The following is a 19422-nucleotide window of genomic DNA, read 5'->3' as shown; positions in this document are numbered from 1 at the left end:
GGCTGCCTGTCAGCCCACAAATGAGTACATTTCCTCACTGAGTAAGGGAATGTAAATGGTGGCAATGTACAGCAGCATTAACACTTCAGCCTACATTGTTTGAAGACACAGAATTTTGCAAAACAAAAGAACCAGAAAGTGTAGTTGCCCTAATGACTTTTTTATTATTATTTTTTAGTGTGCTTCTTCAGCTATAAAGCACTGCACAGGCAACCACCACAATGACACAAACCTCATGGTACGCTACGAGACATGTAAATATCTAAGAGCAAAGACTGAAATTTACCTTCTGTGAGCATTGCACAGAACATGCAGAGACTGTCCTGGGCTAGGATGATCTGAGTTGCCCAGTACAAACATCCAAAGTACTTTTTTCTGTTATCCTTCTGCTACTACTGTTTCATATATTTTTTAACTACTGAAGCTTCACTGATCTATCTAAAGTCCAAAGAGCCACCATTAAAATCATGATCCCTGGCTACTTCTACTACAGCAGCTGATGCTCAGGCAGCTGTTTTGTTGGTTTTTCATTGTTCTATTTTTTTTTTAAATTGGAATTTCATATTCATAAGTCCTTCAAGAAATGTTGAGTGAATTCCACAGCATCCATGGATGAATATCATTATACGAACAAACCTGAAAATGCTTCCAAGATTGCAGGTCCAGATCAAGCACCTGGGACCAAAGGGGAAGCACCTCCATCTGTCACACTGGCTCTACATGAAGGAAGCCTAAATCTGCAGGAGAGATGGAAGCAGCACAGTGTGTCAGGGTGACTTCTTGGGCAGTCAGAGGGCTGACAGCCAGGCAAGGATGCTTACACCTGGGCACATCACACCATATTTCTCTTCTACCTTGTAATTTTTATGGATTTTTTTAATTTCATAGTTTGCATTAGTAAGCTTTTGAAAAAGACCCCTATTAACACTTTCTCTAATTTATTTTTTTTAAATCCCAACAAATAATTAATCTGCATAACAAAATTACAAATATTAGAAAACAGCAGGAATCAGTTGATTTCAATAAAGTTGCCCTGACAGACAGATTATAAATGCCAATGGAAAGAAATACAAAAAATTAATTCTGTTTAATTATTAATCTGCTCACAGCACAAAGGTAATGCAATGGATCTGGGTGTGTCCTTGAAATGCCTCTAAGTTTTGTAAGCAGGAAAGTGGTCAGATCAGAATGTGTTTTGCAGAAGATGAACAACCCCTGTATCACCAGAGAATCCTTTTAATTTACCAGATCTAGAAAATCTGCCTGCTGTGGTGTTTAAACCACTTCTTTTATTTCTGCAGCATACAGACAACTGCTATCCAAATTGAGAACCTAAGGAATCTTTTTTACTTCCTGTTTTCCTCATAGCAAGGCTTCACCTATGAAGAAGGCACAAGCTGAGCTGGTGCTTGCTAACCTGATCATTACATTAAGAAATCCATCAAAAACAATATTAAAAAGACTCACCAGTAAGATTGCAAGCACTGGACACTAAGACAATATTAAACCTAATTATTTTTAGAAAAGAATTATTAAAGGGCTGAAATTCAGAAAGAATTTTGGATATTAAAACAACAGCAGGAATATGAAAAGCAAGTGTACCATAAAGATAATGAGTAGACAGACAAAGCTAGGATATATTTGCAATCAAACTGGTTTCTCCTCCAGAAACTGCATTGTGAAGCATCTAGATGGTATCTGTGGTCAAGAAACATCTAATATTTCAAAAACTCAGCATCACACCCTGTCAGCCATTCCCAGGATTATTATGAGTAAAATCCCCTGTCTCTGTATGACAAGAAGTCATAGGGATTTGGGTTTGAGCTTGTTTTTGAGCTAAAACCTTTGAAGCACTTTTTGTTCTGAAATGTGGCATCACAATGAATTTTGTGACAGATCATTTCCCTAATGATCACATTTCCTGTAGTGAGACTTTTCATCTTCCTCTATGACTGCACCAACACTGCAACAACACATACTCTGCAACACCTTCCACCTCCAGTGAAAAGGCTCTTACAGTCCCATAGATTGAAAGAGGACTCAAAGAAATGTGTCACTGACTTAAGTCCTGGGTCAGGACTCTGAATCACCAGCACAGCTGATCTGTCTTGATTTGAGGGTTGGATTTATTTTACAAGAAAGGTAGATGGTAACTTCTATAACAATCTGCCTCACTAAGACCTATCATCATCCTGATCATGTTAATGCTTATTTGCATTTGCCTCCTGCAATGCCACGATACTTCCAGATCAGAAAATAAATACTGAGCCCTGCTATAAAGTTATTGGGGCATTACTGTTATTTCTCTGCTCTTGATTTACTCTTGTTCCTGTTCATTAAAAAATGCCACTCTGATCTGACCAAACTGTCCAAGCAACCCTTTTATTTGTGCTCAATTTGATACTTCTGACTGGAATGAGGTAGAAATTTTCTGTTGAAGATGACAGCAATCCTCTCCCAGGAAGAATTAATACCCTCAAGTCCTCCTGCGACAGTCTTTGTTGAATATCACATTAAGTTCTTTTGTCCACCCTTACTTGGATGACAAGTACTTTATGCAGAAGGTTAACTCAGGATTTCTACAACTGGTTGAGGTGATGTAGAGGCCTCCTACCATGCTGCTGATTGACCAACATGGTTCATTAAATTAATGGTTCATTTCATACATTAATCAGTGCTGTCCTCTCAATTTGGGTTGTTCAATATGGCTTTTGCTTCAGTTTGCTGTAAAGTATGTGACTTCCTTTAAGAAATTACAGTCACAAACAATCAACTTCAATGTTTAGATTAAAAAAAAGTTCCTTCTTTTCTCTTCATTTCTGATCCTTTTTTATTCTTGGGCTTCTTACTCAGCAAAAGGTCCAGAGCATTACTTTTCATTCAGCAGCTTTTCAAGTAACCCTTTGGAAGTCAGCTATCTGAATGTTTCCATTTAACATGAAAATAATAACTTTTACTTGCTAAAGTGTTCTGAGCTCTGTGGAACAGTAAGGTATTTAGAGAGGTGCCCTGAAGTCCATTTATGAAGTAGAAATATTTTATATCAGCTCGATGAGGTGACAATTTGCTATGATGGACAGGTATCCCAAGGCTCTTTTCTTTTGCATTCCCTTTAATAAAAAATGTTCACCAGCATTTACTAAAATAAATATGCGATCTGATTTCTGCAAATACATACTTTTCCCTCTAATGACACAAATATTATTCAAGATAATATAAAAAATGGCTTCTAGGTCTTTAAAGGAAATCACATTTCTTTGTCTCACCTAAAAGATGAAAATGACTGTCACTAACATTATGTTTTACTCAAACCCACTTACATGTGTGTGAAAAAATCAAGATTCATGTACATTCCTGAAAGCAGGAATCTATTCTAAACCCTTTGGAAGAATCATTGTGTTCCTACTTGAATACAGAAACCCAGATACTGTAAAAACTGGCAGTCCATTCATGGCTTGTGAATCCTGAATGTGTCTAGGCCAAGAGATCAAGTCTTGTGTGTCTGACAAATGATGTAGTTTAAATTCTCTATAAGGAATCCCAAGGCATGTGAACAAATTTAAACTAGTGAATAACTGCTTTCTTAATGGCACAGACTGAAGTAAGTAAAACACTGAAACCTTACTAACACTGATTTTAAAGACAAGCTATGTTGTCTTAGGCAAAACTCTCACAAACATAGTTTGAAAACTTCTCGAGGTAAGAATCTTCAGAAGAGACACTATAACCCTTTCTCTGAGCAGAATTCCTCCCCCCACACCTGTAATAATTGCCTATACTCTTTCTTAGACTGGAAGAATGACAGTATTCTGCCTACACTTCCTGGAAACTGTGCCTAGGCCTGTGTCTCTGCTTTTATCAAAATATCCTTCAAAGGTCAGGTAATTTTCCATACTCATCTAGAGATAAAGATGCTACCTATCTTGATGAATCTGTTCAAGAGTTATCAGTTAGTACTTTTCCCTCAAAATGGATCAGACATCATCACTAAGAAAATGAAGTGCATTATTTTCACAACTGTTTCCAAGTGTGCTCAGAATTACAATCATAGCAGATTCTACAGCTTCTTCCACTGTGGTCCTTCAATCAGCTCTTCCCTGGCTTTGGAATCGGTGGCAGGGGACAGAAGGGAGAGCAGGAAATCAGTCAGGATGGCCTAACTCGACTTCTGCACTAGTTCTGACAGCTATAAGAAACTATGAGCACGGGATGCTGAGCACTAGTCTAAAAAAAAAAAAATGCTATCACTGAAGAAATGCTGGAGATAAGCCAGTAGGTTTTCATCCTCTTTAGACTAATGCCAAAAAGTTTTCTTTCATGAGAAATAAACTCCCTGATTTACTGGGAAAGAAACTATGCCATTTGTTTTAGCATCAGGGCTGCAGTTGCTACTACAAGTTATCAGTCAACAACACATTCACTGTATGCCATTACAAAGGTCACAATTTCCAAAACAGATAAGGGATTTAGGAGCCTAAGTCACCCTCAAAATATCAAAATATTCACTAAAAAAAAAAATTGTCATCTTCTTCGTTATATTCTTAAGAATATAAAGACACTTGATTGAAATCAGTTTGTGCTGCAGGGATCCTAACATGACCCAAAGAAACCAAAATATTTTCTTTACTATTAAATTCTTATCTTGGCATTACAGCAGTTACACAAAATTTGCTTGACATCTTAGAAAGACCTGAAACAGTCAACAAATCAGTTTTCCTTTTCTTTCTTCAAACTTTTCTTATACCTAGGCAAAAATATTAAATATTTCTACACAATATTTTGCACTTATGTTTTCTACCAACATCCACTGTCCAAATCTTAGAGATGATGAGTGATATTAGAAAAACACCTACAGCTCAAACAGATACAGTGCATTGGTTTCTCAAAAGGATTTTTCTCCTATTTCCATCTCAATTCTATGCTCCATTAAATGGGAATTACTGCCCTTTGTCCAAACTGAAACTTAACGCATTCTGAAAACTGTAATTCCACAGTTCCTCTAGAAACACACATCTAGTGAAGATTGTTTAATATATTGCCAGTATTCATATAATCTACTTTTAATGTGGCAACTACTTTCAGATGTTTCACTCCTTTTACAAGAATCAAGAGTGTCTCATGAAGGAATATTTAAAGTCTTTTGCAAGGGCTCTGCAAATAAATAACATCAACAAATGCAATGCTCATTTTGACAGTAATAATTGAAAACAACACAAAAACAACAATAACACCAACACAATACAAATCATTTTCATGGTCATAAAGACAACAGAAACAACTGTCATCCACAAGTAAGTAGGAAAAACAGCTACCAATGGCATGCCCTTGGTCAAGAGGTACAGGAATGTACCAAGTACACTGTATTTGGCACTAAGCTTCTGCAAAAAGATGAATATTCAACCAGATATTAGTATGCATTTTAATAAAAACTAAACAAACAAATCCGCAGCAATGCACAAAACACCCAGAATTTCATTATTAGTTTTCAATTTAATTCCAAACATTGAAAGAGTAGCCCTGAAATAACTTCATTTACTTCATTTACAATATTGACAGAAGAACTTCAGCACAGAATTACAGCCTGGAAAGTCATAGATACACGAGATATATACACGTGTATATACAATGCACAATGACTTTTTATAATTAAATCATACACACATAAGCTGTTTCAAAAGTCATTGTCCAGGAAGCAAAGGCAATTAATTACTCAAGAGCTGGCAAATATCCATTTGCATTGCCAGTGCAAAGCCCTAGTCCTTTTCCTTTCCTAACACTGCTGAATATCCACAGAGATGTTTCATTCTGTGATCACAGACTGCTCTTTTGGTCCAACTTAGAACACGGCTCCAGAGCAGGTGGTGAGGATACCTTTCCTCTGCAAAGCTGATTCTATCCTTGGGCCACGGGGTTAGGGAAGCGAAGAACAACAAGAACACAGAGATCTCACAGCCAAGTAGTAAAATGGTGGTTTAGGTAACAGGATTAATATTCCAGCTCTCATCACAGAATTCTTGTATGATGTTACAAAATGTACTCAGGCTAAATTTTACATGCAGCAAACATTAATAATTGGTCTGCATTTAACAGGTTCTTAATTATACCAGTCTGATTGACAGAAGTGATGACCTTTCAAAACTGCAAATTAAGCTGAGACAAACACCCCCCTCCTTAAAGCACCCCTAACTTCAGTTATTTTTTCTGATTATTAGACTGATCTTCTCTTTGGGCCATTTTATCATCACAGGTATGAAAATCTGTATGTGTGTAGGACTTAGCTAGAGAAGATGAGCAGCAGCTTCAAAAAACATAAGAAACAAGTATTTCTAGTGGTAGAAATTTTTCAGTAGCAATTCTGTGGCTACTGAATTATATACGAAATAAATATGGCCTGGACTGTACATTGAGTGACACAGATGCAAAACACCGAATAGATTTTCATTCTCTGCACAGAAAAGAGAATCCAGTAGAGGAAAATCTCTGAGTTTAGAAGAACTTCTTTCAGTGAAGATACAGATTGCATCCACCACCACTGTAAAGACCTGGTATCAGCCATATGTCAGCTTTATCACTCTACCATTACAGTCCTCTTCAAAGACTACCTTAGAGATCTAAAGTGATTTTTAAAAAGTGTGTAGGGTTACTGTGCCTGCTTCCTTCCCCCTGTGATTACTCATTATCTTGAGGAAAGGTTGTCATAACAGACAGAGTTCAGATTTTACAGAAAGATGATATTAATAAACAGCAAATACATGTATTACACAATACAGCTCCATTCAAGGCTCTGCTTACAGCTCTATCTTATGATCAACTACTGCATCTGCAAACAGAGCCATTCCAAATGCTTAACATTTCATAACAAAACCTTTTCACTCAAACTTGCAGCCATCTAGAACCTGAAAGTCTTTATGACCCTGAAATCCAACAGGGTAAATTAAAAACAATCAATTCCAAAAAAGCAAAAAAATAAAAAACAAACCAAATCCCCCCCAACCCTCTGTAGTGTTCAGTAGATTTTTAATTTTTTTTTTAATATTCTACACTGTATTACAGATTCAGGTCACACTTGAATTAATTGCAGGCAATCTTCAGAGTTTGGATACACAGAATTCACCATCTGATAATCAGGAAACATGATTTTTTTTTCTTTACAGTCTAAATAAATCGGTTAGGTCAACTACACATCAAAATTAATTTATTATTGTTATCACTGTTTATAAGCACTGAGATATGAAAGTGCTGAATGCAACATAAAAGTTTTCTGAACTGAACAGAACAGAATTTGGAACCTCTCTTCCACAACCAGATGCTGTTCATATTAGCTCATCTCCTGCAGGTAGAAGAACAGCTACAAGAATTGAGAATCAGGAGGGTGGGATTCAACACTCTCCTATACAAGAGAATGAATGTGAATGTGTGTTTGTAACACATCATCTACACATTCTGTTGTTTGTTTGCTGTATTTCACTCACTGGTGCAAGAATGCAATATGTTAATGAACAGATTCAACAGCTGGAGAAAATAATAATTGTAAATAAATATTGTGCCTTTGCATGTGACCTAATTTTTTATTGTTTCCACATAGCAAGAGAGGACCTAGGAACACCTTAAGTTTTTACCCACAGAGATTTACCATTAAGTGCTGTCTTCCAGGAATACTTACACCAGTGGTTGACGTGTACAAAAGTTATAAGAGCACAATATGATGATATGTGCAATAGATGGACCTGTGTAGGACAGTTTATCTTGAATCCTGGGAATAATTTATTGCACACTGCTTTGAATGAGGTGTTGTATGTCTGTTTCTCAGAAAAGGAAATAAATAGCACAGGGGATTATGAAAGTTCTCTGGCTGGCCACATATGCTGCTATCACTTTTTCCATTATCACTCGTTCCTCTGACATATGTTTCCATAGCATTCCCTTTTAAGAAATATCCATGCTGTCCAGAATCAGATCAGAAATCCTTTGAGGGCAAGACCATACTTCATCCCATTTTTCCAGCACCTGGCCCAGCAAGAATGCTTGACCACAGCAATGGAAAAAAGCCCTCCTATAAACACAGAAGTAAGACAGTCACAACCACACAGAGAAGCAGCTCCTCCCTGACTTCTCAAGTAGCTCTTTCTTTCCTTCCCAAGTGTTCAGTACTCACAACTTCAGAAAAACTTTCAGAAAATATTAACTTGCAGCTGAACACTACAATTTTTTTTACATTGTCTCAGTGACCAACACATGAAGGTCCTCTGAAAATCTGACCATTTTCTTCTATGTAAAAACAGATCCCAAGTGTTTTGGAGTTTACAGTCAAAGCCAAGGGTATCTCTTCCAAACAGCTTTCTCAGGGCAGCTAACAGAAACCTGGAGCTTGAAGACCCCCAGTAGGTATAAAATGAAATGAAATTAAATTAAATTAAATTAAAACACCCTAAATCAACAAAAACAGAAAGATAAAATAAGTTCTGTAAGGCACTTGAAAGCCTTTTCAGACTTTCCACTGACATCATCACTGAGGTGAGACTCAGGCAAGCAGCAATTCTACTGTGAAGAGAAACAGAGAGCATCAGCTGCTGTGAGAGCAGATGAAAATGGCATTTCTGACATGAATTTTGTTATGAAAATGTCTTCCTTGCTTGGTGAAGAGTGTAGTTTTTTGAGGCCATGGTTTGCAAGTCCTTCCCTTGCCATTTAAGGCACCCTCCTGCAATGACAACACACTTGATGATGTCCTCATTTAAATGGTTTTCTTTCTAATATTAATACAAGATCTTCAACCAGCTACTGCACCAAACATTTGTCTATTTATTAAGGGCAATGCAAAACTGCATCTCAGCAGGCCATTGAGCCCAGCATTATTTGGAGGAGGAAGATAAATGCAGCTGTTGCTTTTTTTATTAACTTTTGGAATTATTGAACATATCTTGGCATTTTTCTCCTGAAGTGTTCTATGACTTCTAATTAATTTAATGCATCCTGTGTTGATTCAAAAGGCACCTGTAGGTGAGTTCCATAACTGTATGCTTCTATAAATAAAATCTTACTACATATTAGATCTTAACTATTTTCTCGCTTCAAAATCCTCATGGCCAAACCGACCAGTCTGCAGAAAAGTAAAAAATGCTAAATTTGGCAAGCCAAACAACAGAGGATTTTATGCAAGTTTCATGTATGAGTATTATAAAGCCTTGATCCGTTACTGTCAAGGTTAAATAACTCTTTACAGATTTCACATTCATTTCATTGAGCTGCCTCCCTTGTATTCAGCCCCATTCCACTGTAAACCTTCTAAACTGTAGAAAGGAAGCTGACACTGGGTTAAGCTGTTATTATTCATACACTTTTTTCTAAGAGCAAGAGCATTGGATGTCTCTCAGACACATTTCTAAGTCATTTCATTAGCAGACTAAGACAGCAAAATCAGAAATGCTACTAATGCCTACTAACACATATTTCTTTCTGCTCTTTCACATCTTTCCCTCAAACCTCAACCACATTTGTTAACTCAGACTAACACACCAGACTGCAGGTGTGTGGAGGACGTAGAAAGATCCTTCCCTTCTGTTGAAGCAGCACAGTTGAGCACAGAAGCATTAAAGAAGTTGCAAAGAAAGTCAAGCTCTTTTCTGTACTTGTTAGACAGTCTGATGTACCCCAAACATTACCCTTCCACTCACACACATTGCAAAGCCATGCACATTTACAGACTGTATTTTGGGAGGAGGGTCCTTGTGTGCTCCATACAAGAGATCTAGGGCAATAATCTCTTACTGCCAGAAGTGAAAAAAATATATGTTTCATCATTTAAAGTCTTCCAAGAAAGTGTGACATGAATAAAGAAATCCTCCGGATACTCTATCCAAAACTCATTAAAACTGGAAGATTTCTCTAAGGTGTATATACATGTGATTTTGCATTCATTTTAGACATCAAAGATCTATCTTAAGAGGCAAATCAAATGGCTGCAGTAGCAGAACTGGTCATCTTTCTTTTGATTTTGTGAGTGTATGATTTTACATTATATGCTGACAAAGTCAGCTTGGCCTGCACTTCCCTAGAACAGTTGCTTAGGTTTATAACTGCTACCACTGAGTCTCCTAAAACACCCAATTTACTAGACTGGCTTCTTATTGCATTTACCCTAAAGTGTGGAGAATTCTTTATAACATGAAATTTTTTGCAGCTGTGGTCTGTTTAGCTCACCTCAGCTCATCCACAAACGAAGTAAAAGGCTGTTCTAATGTCTCAAGAGCTCATTGACCAGCTTCAGATAATTCACCCATATTTCACCCAATAATGGGTAAAATAGAGACTACAGTTGATGTGATTGTGTTCTACAGCATTTCGGATTTGCTGAGGTTAAGCATAGTATGGGTTGTTCTTACTCAACACAAAAGTATCAGCTCCCCATTGGCAACACCTGCGCTTTAGGACCGAGAAAAAGGTAGAAACTTGTGCATAAGTTATTTGCCCCATACTTTTGCTTTCTTTGCTCAGATATACTACCCAAAATACTCTAAGGCACAGCCAATTCCATCATATTAATTGGTGGTAGTTTACATGTTGGAAGACACAGGCCTACTTATAAATATTTAAGGAATTAGGACTCTACATTTTTTGACAAGGTGTTACTATCTTCAGCTTGGCAGATGATGAAACTGAGGTCTGGAGAAATGAAAGCAAGATTTCACACCAGGAGTTTCTGAGATAGCCTAGACTGCAGCTGACTTCTGCCTCTTAAATCTTATTCTACAAACCTGACTCTGCTTTTCCATTTATCTTACTCTATTTTTCCCCTGCATAAATCTTAACTTATAAGCCTCCAGAAACAGTTCATGGCTTAATACTATCTTAAATATTCAAATCACGGTTTTGCAGTGTATATGATTATCAGGAAAGGCAAAGCTGGCCCTATATTTCTGTAACAGCTCAGCTGAGGTTCTCTATTATATACTTCTCTGAGTGTAAAAATCTTTCAACTCATATAGGACATATGTTTCAGTTAACAAACTACTATTTCCTTATATATTTTACAAAGAACTTCATTGTATGGCTTCATTTTTCTATTAGACAGCTATTTTGATTATTTCTTTTACTGTCAGGAAAAGGATCTATTTCAAAAGGCAATTAAAAATATTCCTCCATGGAATCCACATTTTTGAAACAACAAAAAAGTCATTCATGCCCTACAAAAGGTACCTCTAGAGCTCTTTGCAAGGCAGTGGGATTATGAATGAAGAGCAGACAGATTGTAAGAGAAGTCTTTGAAACTAAAGAATAGAAACCTAAGCAAGCAGGCCAGCCGAGAAAGCACTGACACAGAGGGAATAACTGCAAGAGCAGTACTGCAAAGTAGTGGTATAAAAGAAAAGAAGTGGATCCTGTTAGCTATACAACACTATGGATAATATAAGCTAGCACTGAAGTGCTCACAGCTAGTTTCTAAAATCCTGGCATTGAAGGCCCCAAACTGCTTTACTTGAAAGGGAAAAAAGCCTGGAAATAGATAAAATGCTCTAACAGTTACTGAAACACCAGTGAAAAAGACCTGTTTGCAAGTGCATGGACAGCCTCGAAATACATCAGGACATGCAGGCTAAAAGAAGAGTCAAGTAGCAGGAAACTAAACAACTTTCGTAACTGTATCTGTTATCTTAATCTTTGTATTTACAGGAGGAAAGAGTTTCACCACTTTTTTTTTTTTTTTTTAAAAATTGAGCTTTGAAGAGAGTCAGCAACTTCCTCCAAAATGTACCGGATGCCATTGGTAAGTTTGTCCGAAATAAAAACCTGCTAGACTTCTGGTTCTATAGGATTCAAGACAACTCGGTGTGCACGATGATGTCTCAGGATGATGCAGAACGCAGCAGAGCTCGGGGACAATCGCGGTGTCACAGGCAGAGCTGGCAGTCGCAGTGGCAGCAGCCAGCTCGGTGAGCACCTCTGCTCTGAGCAGGCACAGACAGCCGGAGCAGCCTGCCGAAGCGCTGCACTCCTCTAACACACATGCTCCGCTGGGGCTCACAGGAACTCACAGCCACAAAGCTGAACTCCTGGTAGCAAGCCTTGCCCAGCACTTCACACCTTCCTGCAGCACTTCTCAGTCCTCTGCTGTCTCCGGTTCCACCTCTACAGCCACCCCCGTTCTGTGCTCTCTCTCCCCCCTTTGGTTCTCACCCTGGGACTGGCAGCAGAGGAGGAACAGCCTCCCAGAGAAGGGGGAATGACTCAGGGTAAGCCTGCCCTGCACAGGGGAATGCAGAGACACTAGGGCTAACAACACCAGGTAGCTGACCGAGTACAAAAAGTCAAGCCATGATAGCTGAACACCTGCCTGTGCAGGGGAAGCAGTGAATTAATTCCTTGTTTTTCTTTACTATTAAACTGTCTTTATCTCAACCCATGATTTTTCTTTCTCACTTTTACCCTTCGAATTCTCTCCCCAGCCCCATCAGCAGGCAGTGAGCATGCAGCTGTGTGGGGCTGAGTTACCAGCTTGGGTTAAACCACAGCAGCCCTCCTTGGAATCCAGTGCAGGGCTCAAAGGGGTTGAGATAACACAAGCTTTGATTGGAATGTGTTGGATAGAATTTAGAGCTGTTAGTGCTGTTTGGCAGCTTTGGGCAGACTCCTGTGCTTGCCCTGGGCATGATGCCTTACAGTACATTAGTGTAGTGCTCATCTGGGGCTGCTTTTTGTTTTTCCTGCTGTTGTGCTGCTGATCCCTTCACTCTGCCGTGCTGGGGACATTTTGAGGACAGCAGTGGTGATGCACAGGGACTGGCAGATGGTCAGGGAATCACTGCTTTTTCTGTGCTGCTGTACTGGACATGCTGGAACTCCAGTGTGAGCTCGAGTCAAAGGGACTGTGACCTGTGGGTGAGTCCACATGGGAGCAGGATATCTTGAAGTTTCTCCGGCCATGAATAAGTCCATGACAAAGCAGGTACATCTGGAAGCGCCCGTGGCCGTGTCAGTGCCACAGCAGGGGCAGGGGCCCAAGGCCAGCTCTGTGCCACAGCAGGTACAGCTGGAAGCACCAGCGGCTGTTCACGAGGCCATGCTGGAGCACCTGAAATTGTGTGGCCGTGGATAAATCCACAGCAGGGCAGGAGCACCCTGCAGGGACTGCAGCCAGGGGCAAGGCCCTGTTGGGCAGGTTTGCTTTCTGAGCAGACAGTGGCTGTGGGTGAGGCCATGCTGGAGCAAGTCTATGTCTGAAGGCACTGTGCTGGACAGGGACAGGGCTGTGCTGGAACAGCTGCCCCTCAGAGCCATTGTGGCTGTGGAAAAATCCATGCAGCAGCAGGTGTGTCCCTGAAGAGACTGGCTCATAGACAAGGCCCCACTCGGAGCAGCTACAGCCCTAGGGGACTGCAGTCTATGGGTAAATCCAAGCTGGAATAGGGGCAAGGGGAGGAGTTCGCTGCAGTGTTAAACCCGATAGGGGGTGGGTAACAGATGGCAATAGAAATACCTTTGAATTGTTGTAACCCATTGAGTTGATTATTATAGGAATTACTTCAACAAGAACCACCCAAACCTATGGAGGAGCAGCCTTACAAGAAACAGAGCAAGTGCATCAGGAACCTCAACTGATCTGGCTTTGATGCCCAATAAACACAAAACAAACCACATCTCCTGCCCTGAGTATCACCACAACATGGAGCCCAAAGTCATGGACTAAATGGACTCAACGGACATGTAGCGAACATCTTATGAAAACTTTGCAGTGATTGATAGACTAAGGGAATAATATCTGTGTATTATACCAAAGGATGGGAAGTCAAGTAGTGGTTAATGTTGTACTGGATAGCGTGGGACATCAACAGTATGGGATAAAGAAATCCCTCCATTATCAACAAGGTTTTCAGCACAAACCCAAAACATAGTCCCATACTAGCTACTACGTCCAAAATTAGCACTATCCCAGACAAAGCCAACACAGTGTGCCTGCTGAAGCTTGACTTTTAACTTGGGGAAAAAAAAAGTAACACCCAAAACTATCAAACAATTATTAAGTTTCCTGAAATAAAGGAAGTGGCTCAGAAGTGGGTGAAAGCTTTTGAAAGCTGTCAAATTGCTAATGCTTTTGTGGAGGAGGGGGGGAACTTGAAATAATGATCTAATGGAAACAGTGCTTGGTCTGCAAGCATTTCTTTTTTTCTAAAGGGAAGCAAAGTTGTTTTTCTGACTTTCTTGGCTTGGGTTAGGAGTTTTCGGGGGAGGGCTTTGGGGCATTGGTGGGTTTATTGGGGTGTTTGATTACCACTACACAACTTCCTTACCAGAAAAATTAGTTGGATACATGCTTTTTTATTTGAGGTATTTACATAGTGAAAAAGCCTTTGTGCAGGCTCTAACTTCTTCTATTTTGTTTGGTTTAAAGTAGTTTGATGCTCTTAAAATTGGATTGGTGATGACAGGAAATAAGTGATGCTCTATAGGATGGCTGAGCTTGTGGAGGAAGTAAGACAACCTTAAAATTTCTCCTGCTAAGTTTTCAAAATCACTAGGTACAATCGACTGTTGGAAAATAATTTTAGTAATAACAAAAGAAGTTCCAATGCCCACCCAACACTTACAACCAAGTGCCTGAAAAGTGGTTGCCATAAAACCAAAGCCTGCACCACCCTTTTGAAACACTGCTCCTCCATTAACAAACCCCTCCCTGGGAGACTGGCCAGTGTCCCTCAGCCACAAGGCAGAGCTATCTGCACAGCAAATATGAAGTATAATGGTTCTGTCACCCTGAGAGGACAAGCAACCTCTGTGCCAAACTACATCACAAAAACAAGGTCTATCATGTTGTGTACTTGATACCACAGCATGAGATTTAATTAAGTGTAGTAGAGAGGAGTTAAAATATTTCTTTGAGGCTCTTCCGTTTAGTAAATGTAGAGATGAATTGGCTCAAGCCAGACTACTGTGTGTGAACAGAGAAAAATAACTCTTACTTGAAAGAAAATGCTACTACCCATTTATCTGTCTTCCAGCCCTCTCTGTCAGCTAACATGTTGACTGACTGTAGAGGTGGCTGAGACAGCAGACAGTAACCTGCCTTTTCCAGAGAAAAGGCAGCAGTGGGAAATCTGAGAAGGATGTATAAAATGAAAAGTAGGACAGCCAAAAAAAAAAAAGAAAAGGATAAGAAAAGCAAGAGATTTTGTTCTTTTTCTCTACAGTGCAGCATTCACTTGTTTTCTTATAATCTCCAGCAGCTATCAACCAGATTTATACAGTGCTGTCTCTGTTCAGAGACTTTGAGGGAGAAGAGAGGTAATGCTCAGGCTTCAAATACTCTTCTTAGCTGGTTATCAACTAAAGGCAGATCATCTTGTTGCTTACATCAGTATAAACCTGAAGATACTACAGTGACATGAGGGTAGAAGCATGAATAAATTCAATGTAAATGAAAAGAGATTTCAGCCCTGCACCTAACTCGCTGCCATTTCAGAAAAAATATTTCAAGCTACTTCGGGTCTGCCCTCAACTATACCAAATTACATTGCCAGCTAAACTGATGGAAGATACATATACATAAGATGTTGCATTTTCTTCAGAAGAAAATGTTTTCTTGAGCATGGATACTTATTTTGACTTTCTATTAAGCATTACCTCAAAACTGATTGCTTATCTTGCTACTCTCTTTATCTGTAACATCTAACATGTTTTACAAGATCCTCCTCTTGGGCTCTTTCTCTCAAAAAAGTCAAGCATCAAATTCACCTGCAGTGGAGTAATTAAATATTCCAAATACTATTTAAGGAGCAGTTTCTTAAATAAACAATGTCTGTTTCACAAAATAAGTATTTTACCAAGACTAGAGATTAACTTACAACTTTTAAAATTTGTTACTAACACCTCTGCAGTAAAAAATCAAAACCTGAGGAACTGTAAGCAGATTCTGTGATCACAGAGTAGCTAACATTGATGGGAAGATGCTTTTCTTGAAGGATTTAAACACAGAAAACCAGTACTACATCATGAGATTAAGCTGAACATAAAAATTACATGGAACAGGTTCACAAAAGAGACATAAATGTATACTTTTTCAAATTCAGCTACAAATGTAGTTGTTTTGTTTTGTTTTTTTTAATGTTTCGTATAACTCTCACATGGGACCACAGGGAAGACATTTTAGCCTAGTACACGATGCATCAATCTTCCTGACCTAGGTTCTTACACCACTGCATACAACTGTATTCTAATTTCTGAACCAAGATGGTATTTCTCCACTTTGCAAAACTTTTCATTGGTTTTACATCGACAGAGGATGTTGAGGGATCAAAATGAGAGAAAGAAATATCACTTGCGACCTACCTTGGAGAACAGCATCCTGAACTGCAACACCAAATGCTAGGAGTTTAAGCCACAAAAACATGGTTATTTCTGGAAATCAGGCGTATCCTTATGAAACAGCATGTGTCTCTCTCTGGAAAGCAAAATAAATGTTATCTGTCTGCAAAAGAATTTCTTCACCAACTTTGAACCCAGAAGGACACTAACTAGGCACATACACTGCAGTGCTTGCTTATCTGTGAGAGGGTTGCTTCCTCTGTTACCCTAACTAACCACCCGCAAACTCGCAATGCATTGTAGTGATGTCAGAGACAATTACTTCTTCAGAAAAAACTTCTTTCAGTTTCCAGGAAGTCAAAGGGGTTTTTCTTAGGTTCCTGCAGTAATACTTAGCTTCCTTAATTCAACTAAAGTAGATTATTTTCAGCTATTTCTTCCTTTGTCCTTAGGAGTTAGATGAGACTTCACTTTTCATAGGACTAGATTTAGCAAAGTCATTTTTTTCCCTTCATGTGCACTTTTCTGAACACATTCACTGATTCCCATATATGTTGTGTATGTTTCTTGAGATTTCTGTTGAGAGAAAGAGAAACCCTAACCACATGTCACTGAAAAACTTGTTCTGACAATAAGGCCTTCATAAAAATGCATCCTCAGGTGAAGTAGCTGATGATTAAATGAAAATCCTTTAAACATGGGGTTGAACTAGATGACCTCTAGAGATACCTTCTAACCCTAACTATTTTGTGACTCTGTGGGATATATTTCTGAATCTTTCTACAAGGATCTCTTTCTGGGTATGACAGTAATACACAACAAATGGATAGAGTCAGTCTAATTTTGTTTTCTGTAATGTTAAGAATTGGAGAACTCAGTACAATTCTTTACCATGACAGTGCAGGAGGATTGTTGTCACTTTCATGGAGTTGATACAAGGTACAGCTAAGACATTTTCCCTGCATGCAGAGGCAGTTCTCAACAACTTGGTAACAAATGTCCCTTATATAGTAGAATACAAGGGGAAGAAATGTTTGATTGCTTCTCTTATTGAAGAACTCCAAGGTTCTAAAAGAACCAGCAGAACCCTGTCATAAGACAGATACAGAACAGAAGAGAATATTTCTGTGCTGCCTATTCTGTACTTCAGAGACTTCCTAAGCATCACACAGGAAAAAGTTGCACAAATTCACATAATAATTCACAAGTGACATGACTGAATCAAACTCCTCATAAGATTAAACACATCTTCTACAATTTTGAGTCGAGTCTTACAACACAGGCCAAAATCTTCATTTTCATTAAGCATTATGTCTCCATACCAAGTGGCTTTAAAAATAATTACATTGTAAATGTCTTCAGAACAAAACCCATCCAATGATATTGCTCTGACACTCCAGAGACTCCAATTTTGATATAAAATAACTTTATCATCCTGGAGTTGTCACAAATTAAATTTTGACTATAGCCATGCATTGCCTGCAACATTGCCATCTTAGTCCCTTTTATCCTAGGATCCTTTATCCATCAGCACGCCTGTTGTGTGCCATTTGATGAGTAGAGTGCATGCAGCCTATGAAGAATCTCTTGTAAAGGTTCTCAAAAAGAACCAGGCTTCATTCCCACCTGATCTTCCCCAGTAGTTTTACACAACCTCAACTCCTCAAGCTGCAACTCCAAGACAAATTCCTGCATAGTGGATCTTTTCTGGCTGTGTGATATTTACAGAGCTTCCACTGGACTGAAATATTGCAACATAGCCTATCTATTACTTAGTGAGAACATCACACACTCCAGTGATCCCACTACTCTAGGTGTACTGCTAACCATAAACCATCAGCTGTTAAAATTAATGACCAAAGTTACAAACTCACATATGAAGGACATGGAACTGTTGGAGCAAGTGTAGAGGTAGGGACACAAAGTTGATAAGAGGACTGGAGCACCTTCCCTATGAAAACAGGTTGGGAAAGTTGGGGCTATTCAGCCTGGAGAAGGTTTTGTGGAGACCTCATCTGAAGGGGCCTAGGGACCTCATCTGAGGGAAGCCAAAGGACTCTTCATCAAGAACTGCAGTGACAGGACAAAGAGTAACAGGTACAAGTTGAAAGAAAAAAAAATTAGCTTAGATATTAGGAAAAAATTCTTTACTGTGAGGGTGGTGACTGGAACAAGTTGTCCAGGGAGGCCATGAATGTCCTGTTCAAGGCCAGACTGGAGAAGGCATTGGGCAACCTGGTTTAGTGGGAGAGGTCCCTGTGCATTAAAGAGGGGTTGGGACTGGATGATCTTTAAGGGCCCTTCCAGCCCTTAACATTCTATGATTCTATTAGAGCTTGTGAAGCCTTTTTCCAACTATGAACTGCAGTCTCCTTTCCCAAAGTTAAACCCAAAACTTTCCTTTTGAGGGAATGGGAGAATTAATTTATTATACTTGTACATTAAACAATGGACTCTTAAAATAAATCCTTTCTCAGGACGGAGCCTGAATTTTTAATTGGCCAACATGATTATGTCAGTACATAACTAGAGCAGTATACTTCCCCTGTGCTGGAAAGAATCAAAACCAGAACCATCCATTTTTATTAATAAGGATTTCTAAAATGACATTAAAAATGCTCAGCTGCTTAAGTTACCCATCTCTTTGGAAGTCTTTCTCTTTTGTAAGCTATAAAAAGAGCCACAATACCTCCAAAAAACCACCCAAACAGTGTAAGATGCAGATCTTTCCTTGTCTGATTCACTATCTTGAAATACATCAGATTTGTTAAACTATCATAAATATCTCCTATTATGTGCCACTGAAAACCAAGTCAAAGTGCAATTCTATCACCACAATTCTATCACAAGAACTGCAATAAAAGTTTAAAAATTTAAGTGCCAAATAATAATCAATTTTCCTTTCAATTTGCATCTGAAGGCTTTGGAAAAGATCACGAATCCATGTGTCCTTCCTCATAGCAAAAGTTTAAAGAAAAGAACCCTTGAAATATAGAGAAAAGAAAGGGAGTTCAAAGAAGAAAGAATTAAAGCAGTATGTCCTTGCTCCAAATGAGTTTCAAATACTGTTATGATGCAATTTACAAAATTTTATATTACAAATTTTATATTGAAAATGCATTGAAA

At 38.8% G+C, this 19422-nt stretch overlaps 1 protein-coding gene across 2 annotated transcripts in view; it reads right to left on the bottom strand.

Moving 5' to 3' along the window:
* PTPRC (protein tyrosine phosphatase receptor type C) overlaps positions 1-16465 on the bottom strand; it is a 57535-nt gene extending 41070 nt beyond the window's left edge. For both annotated transcript variants that reach the window (XM_062497262.1, XM_062497263.1), the window contains exon 1: positions 16321-16465. In XM_062497262.1, the coding sequence (XP_062353246.1) occupies positions 16321-16381 (61 nt within the window). In that variant the 5' untranslated portion in view covers positions 16382-16465. The remainder of the gene's footprint in view (positions 1-16320) is intronic.
* Positions 16466-19422: the final 2957 nt, after the last annotated feature.

This window comes from Cinclus cinclus, chromosome 8 (genome assembly GCF_963662255.1).
Source record: "Cinclus cinclus chromosome 8, bCinCin1.1, whole genome shotgun sequence".
Lineage (NCBI taxonomy): Eukaryota > Metazoa > Chordata > Aves > Passeriformes > Cinclidae > Cinclus > Cinclus cinclus.
Note: the sequence above shows the minus strand (reverse complement) of the source record. Positions and strands in the feature narration are given on the sequence as shown.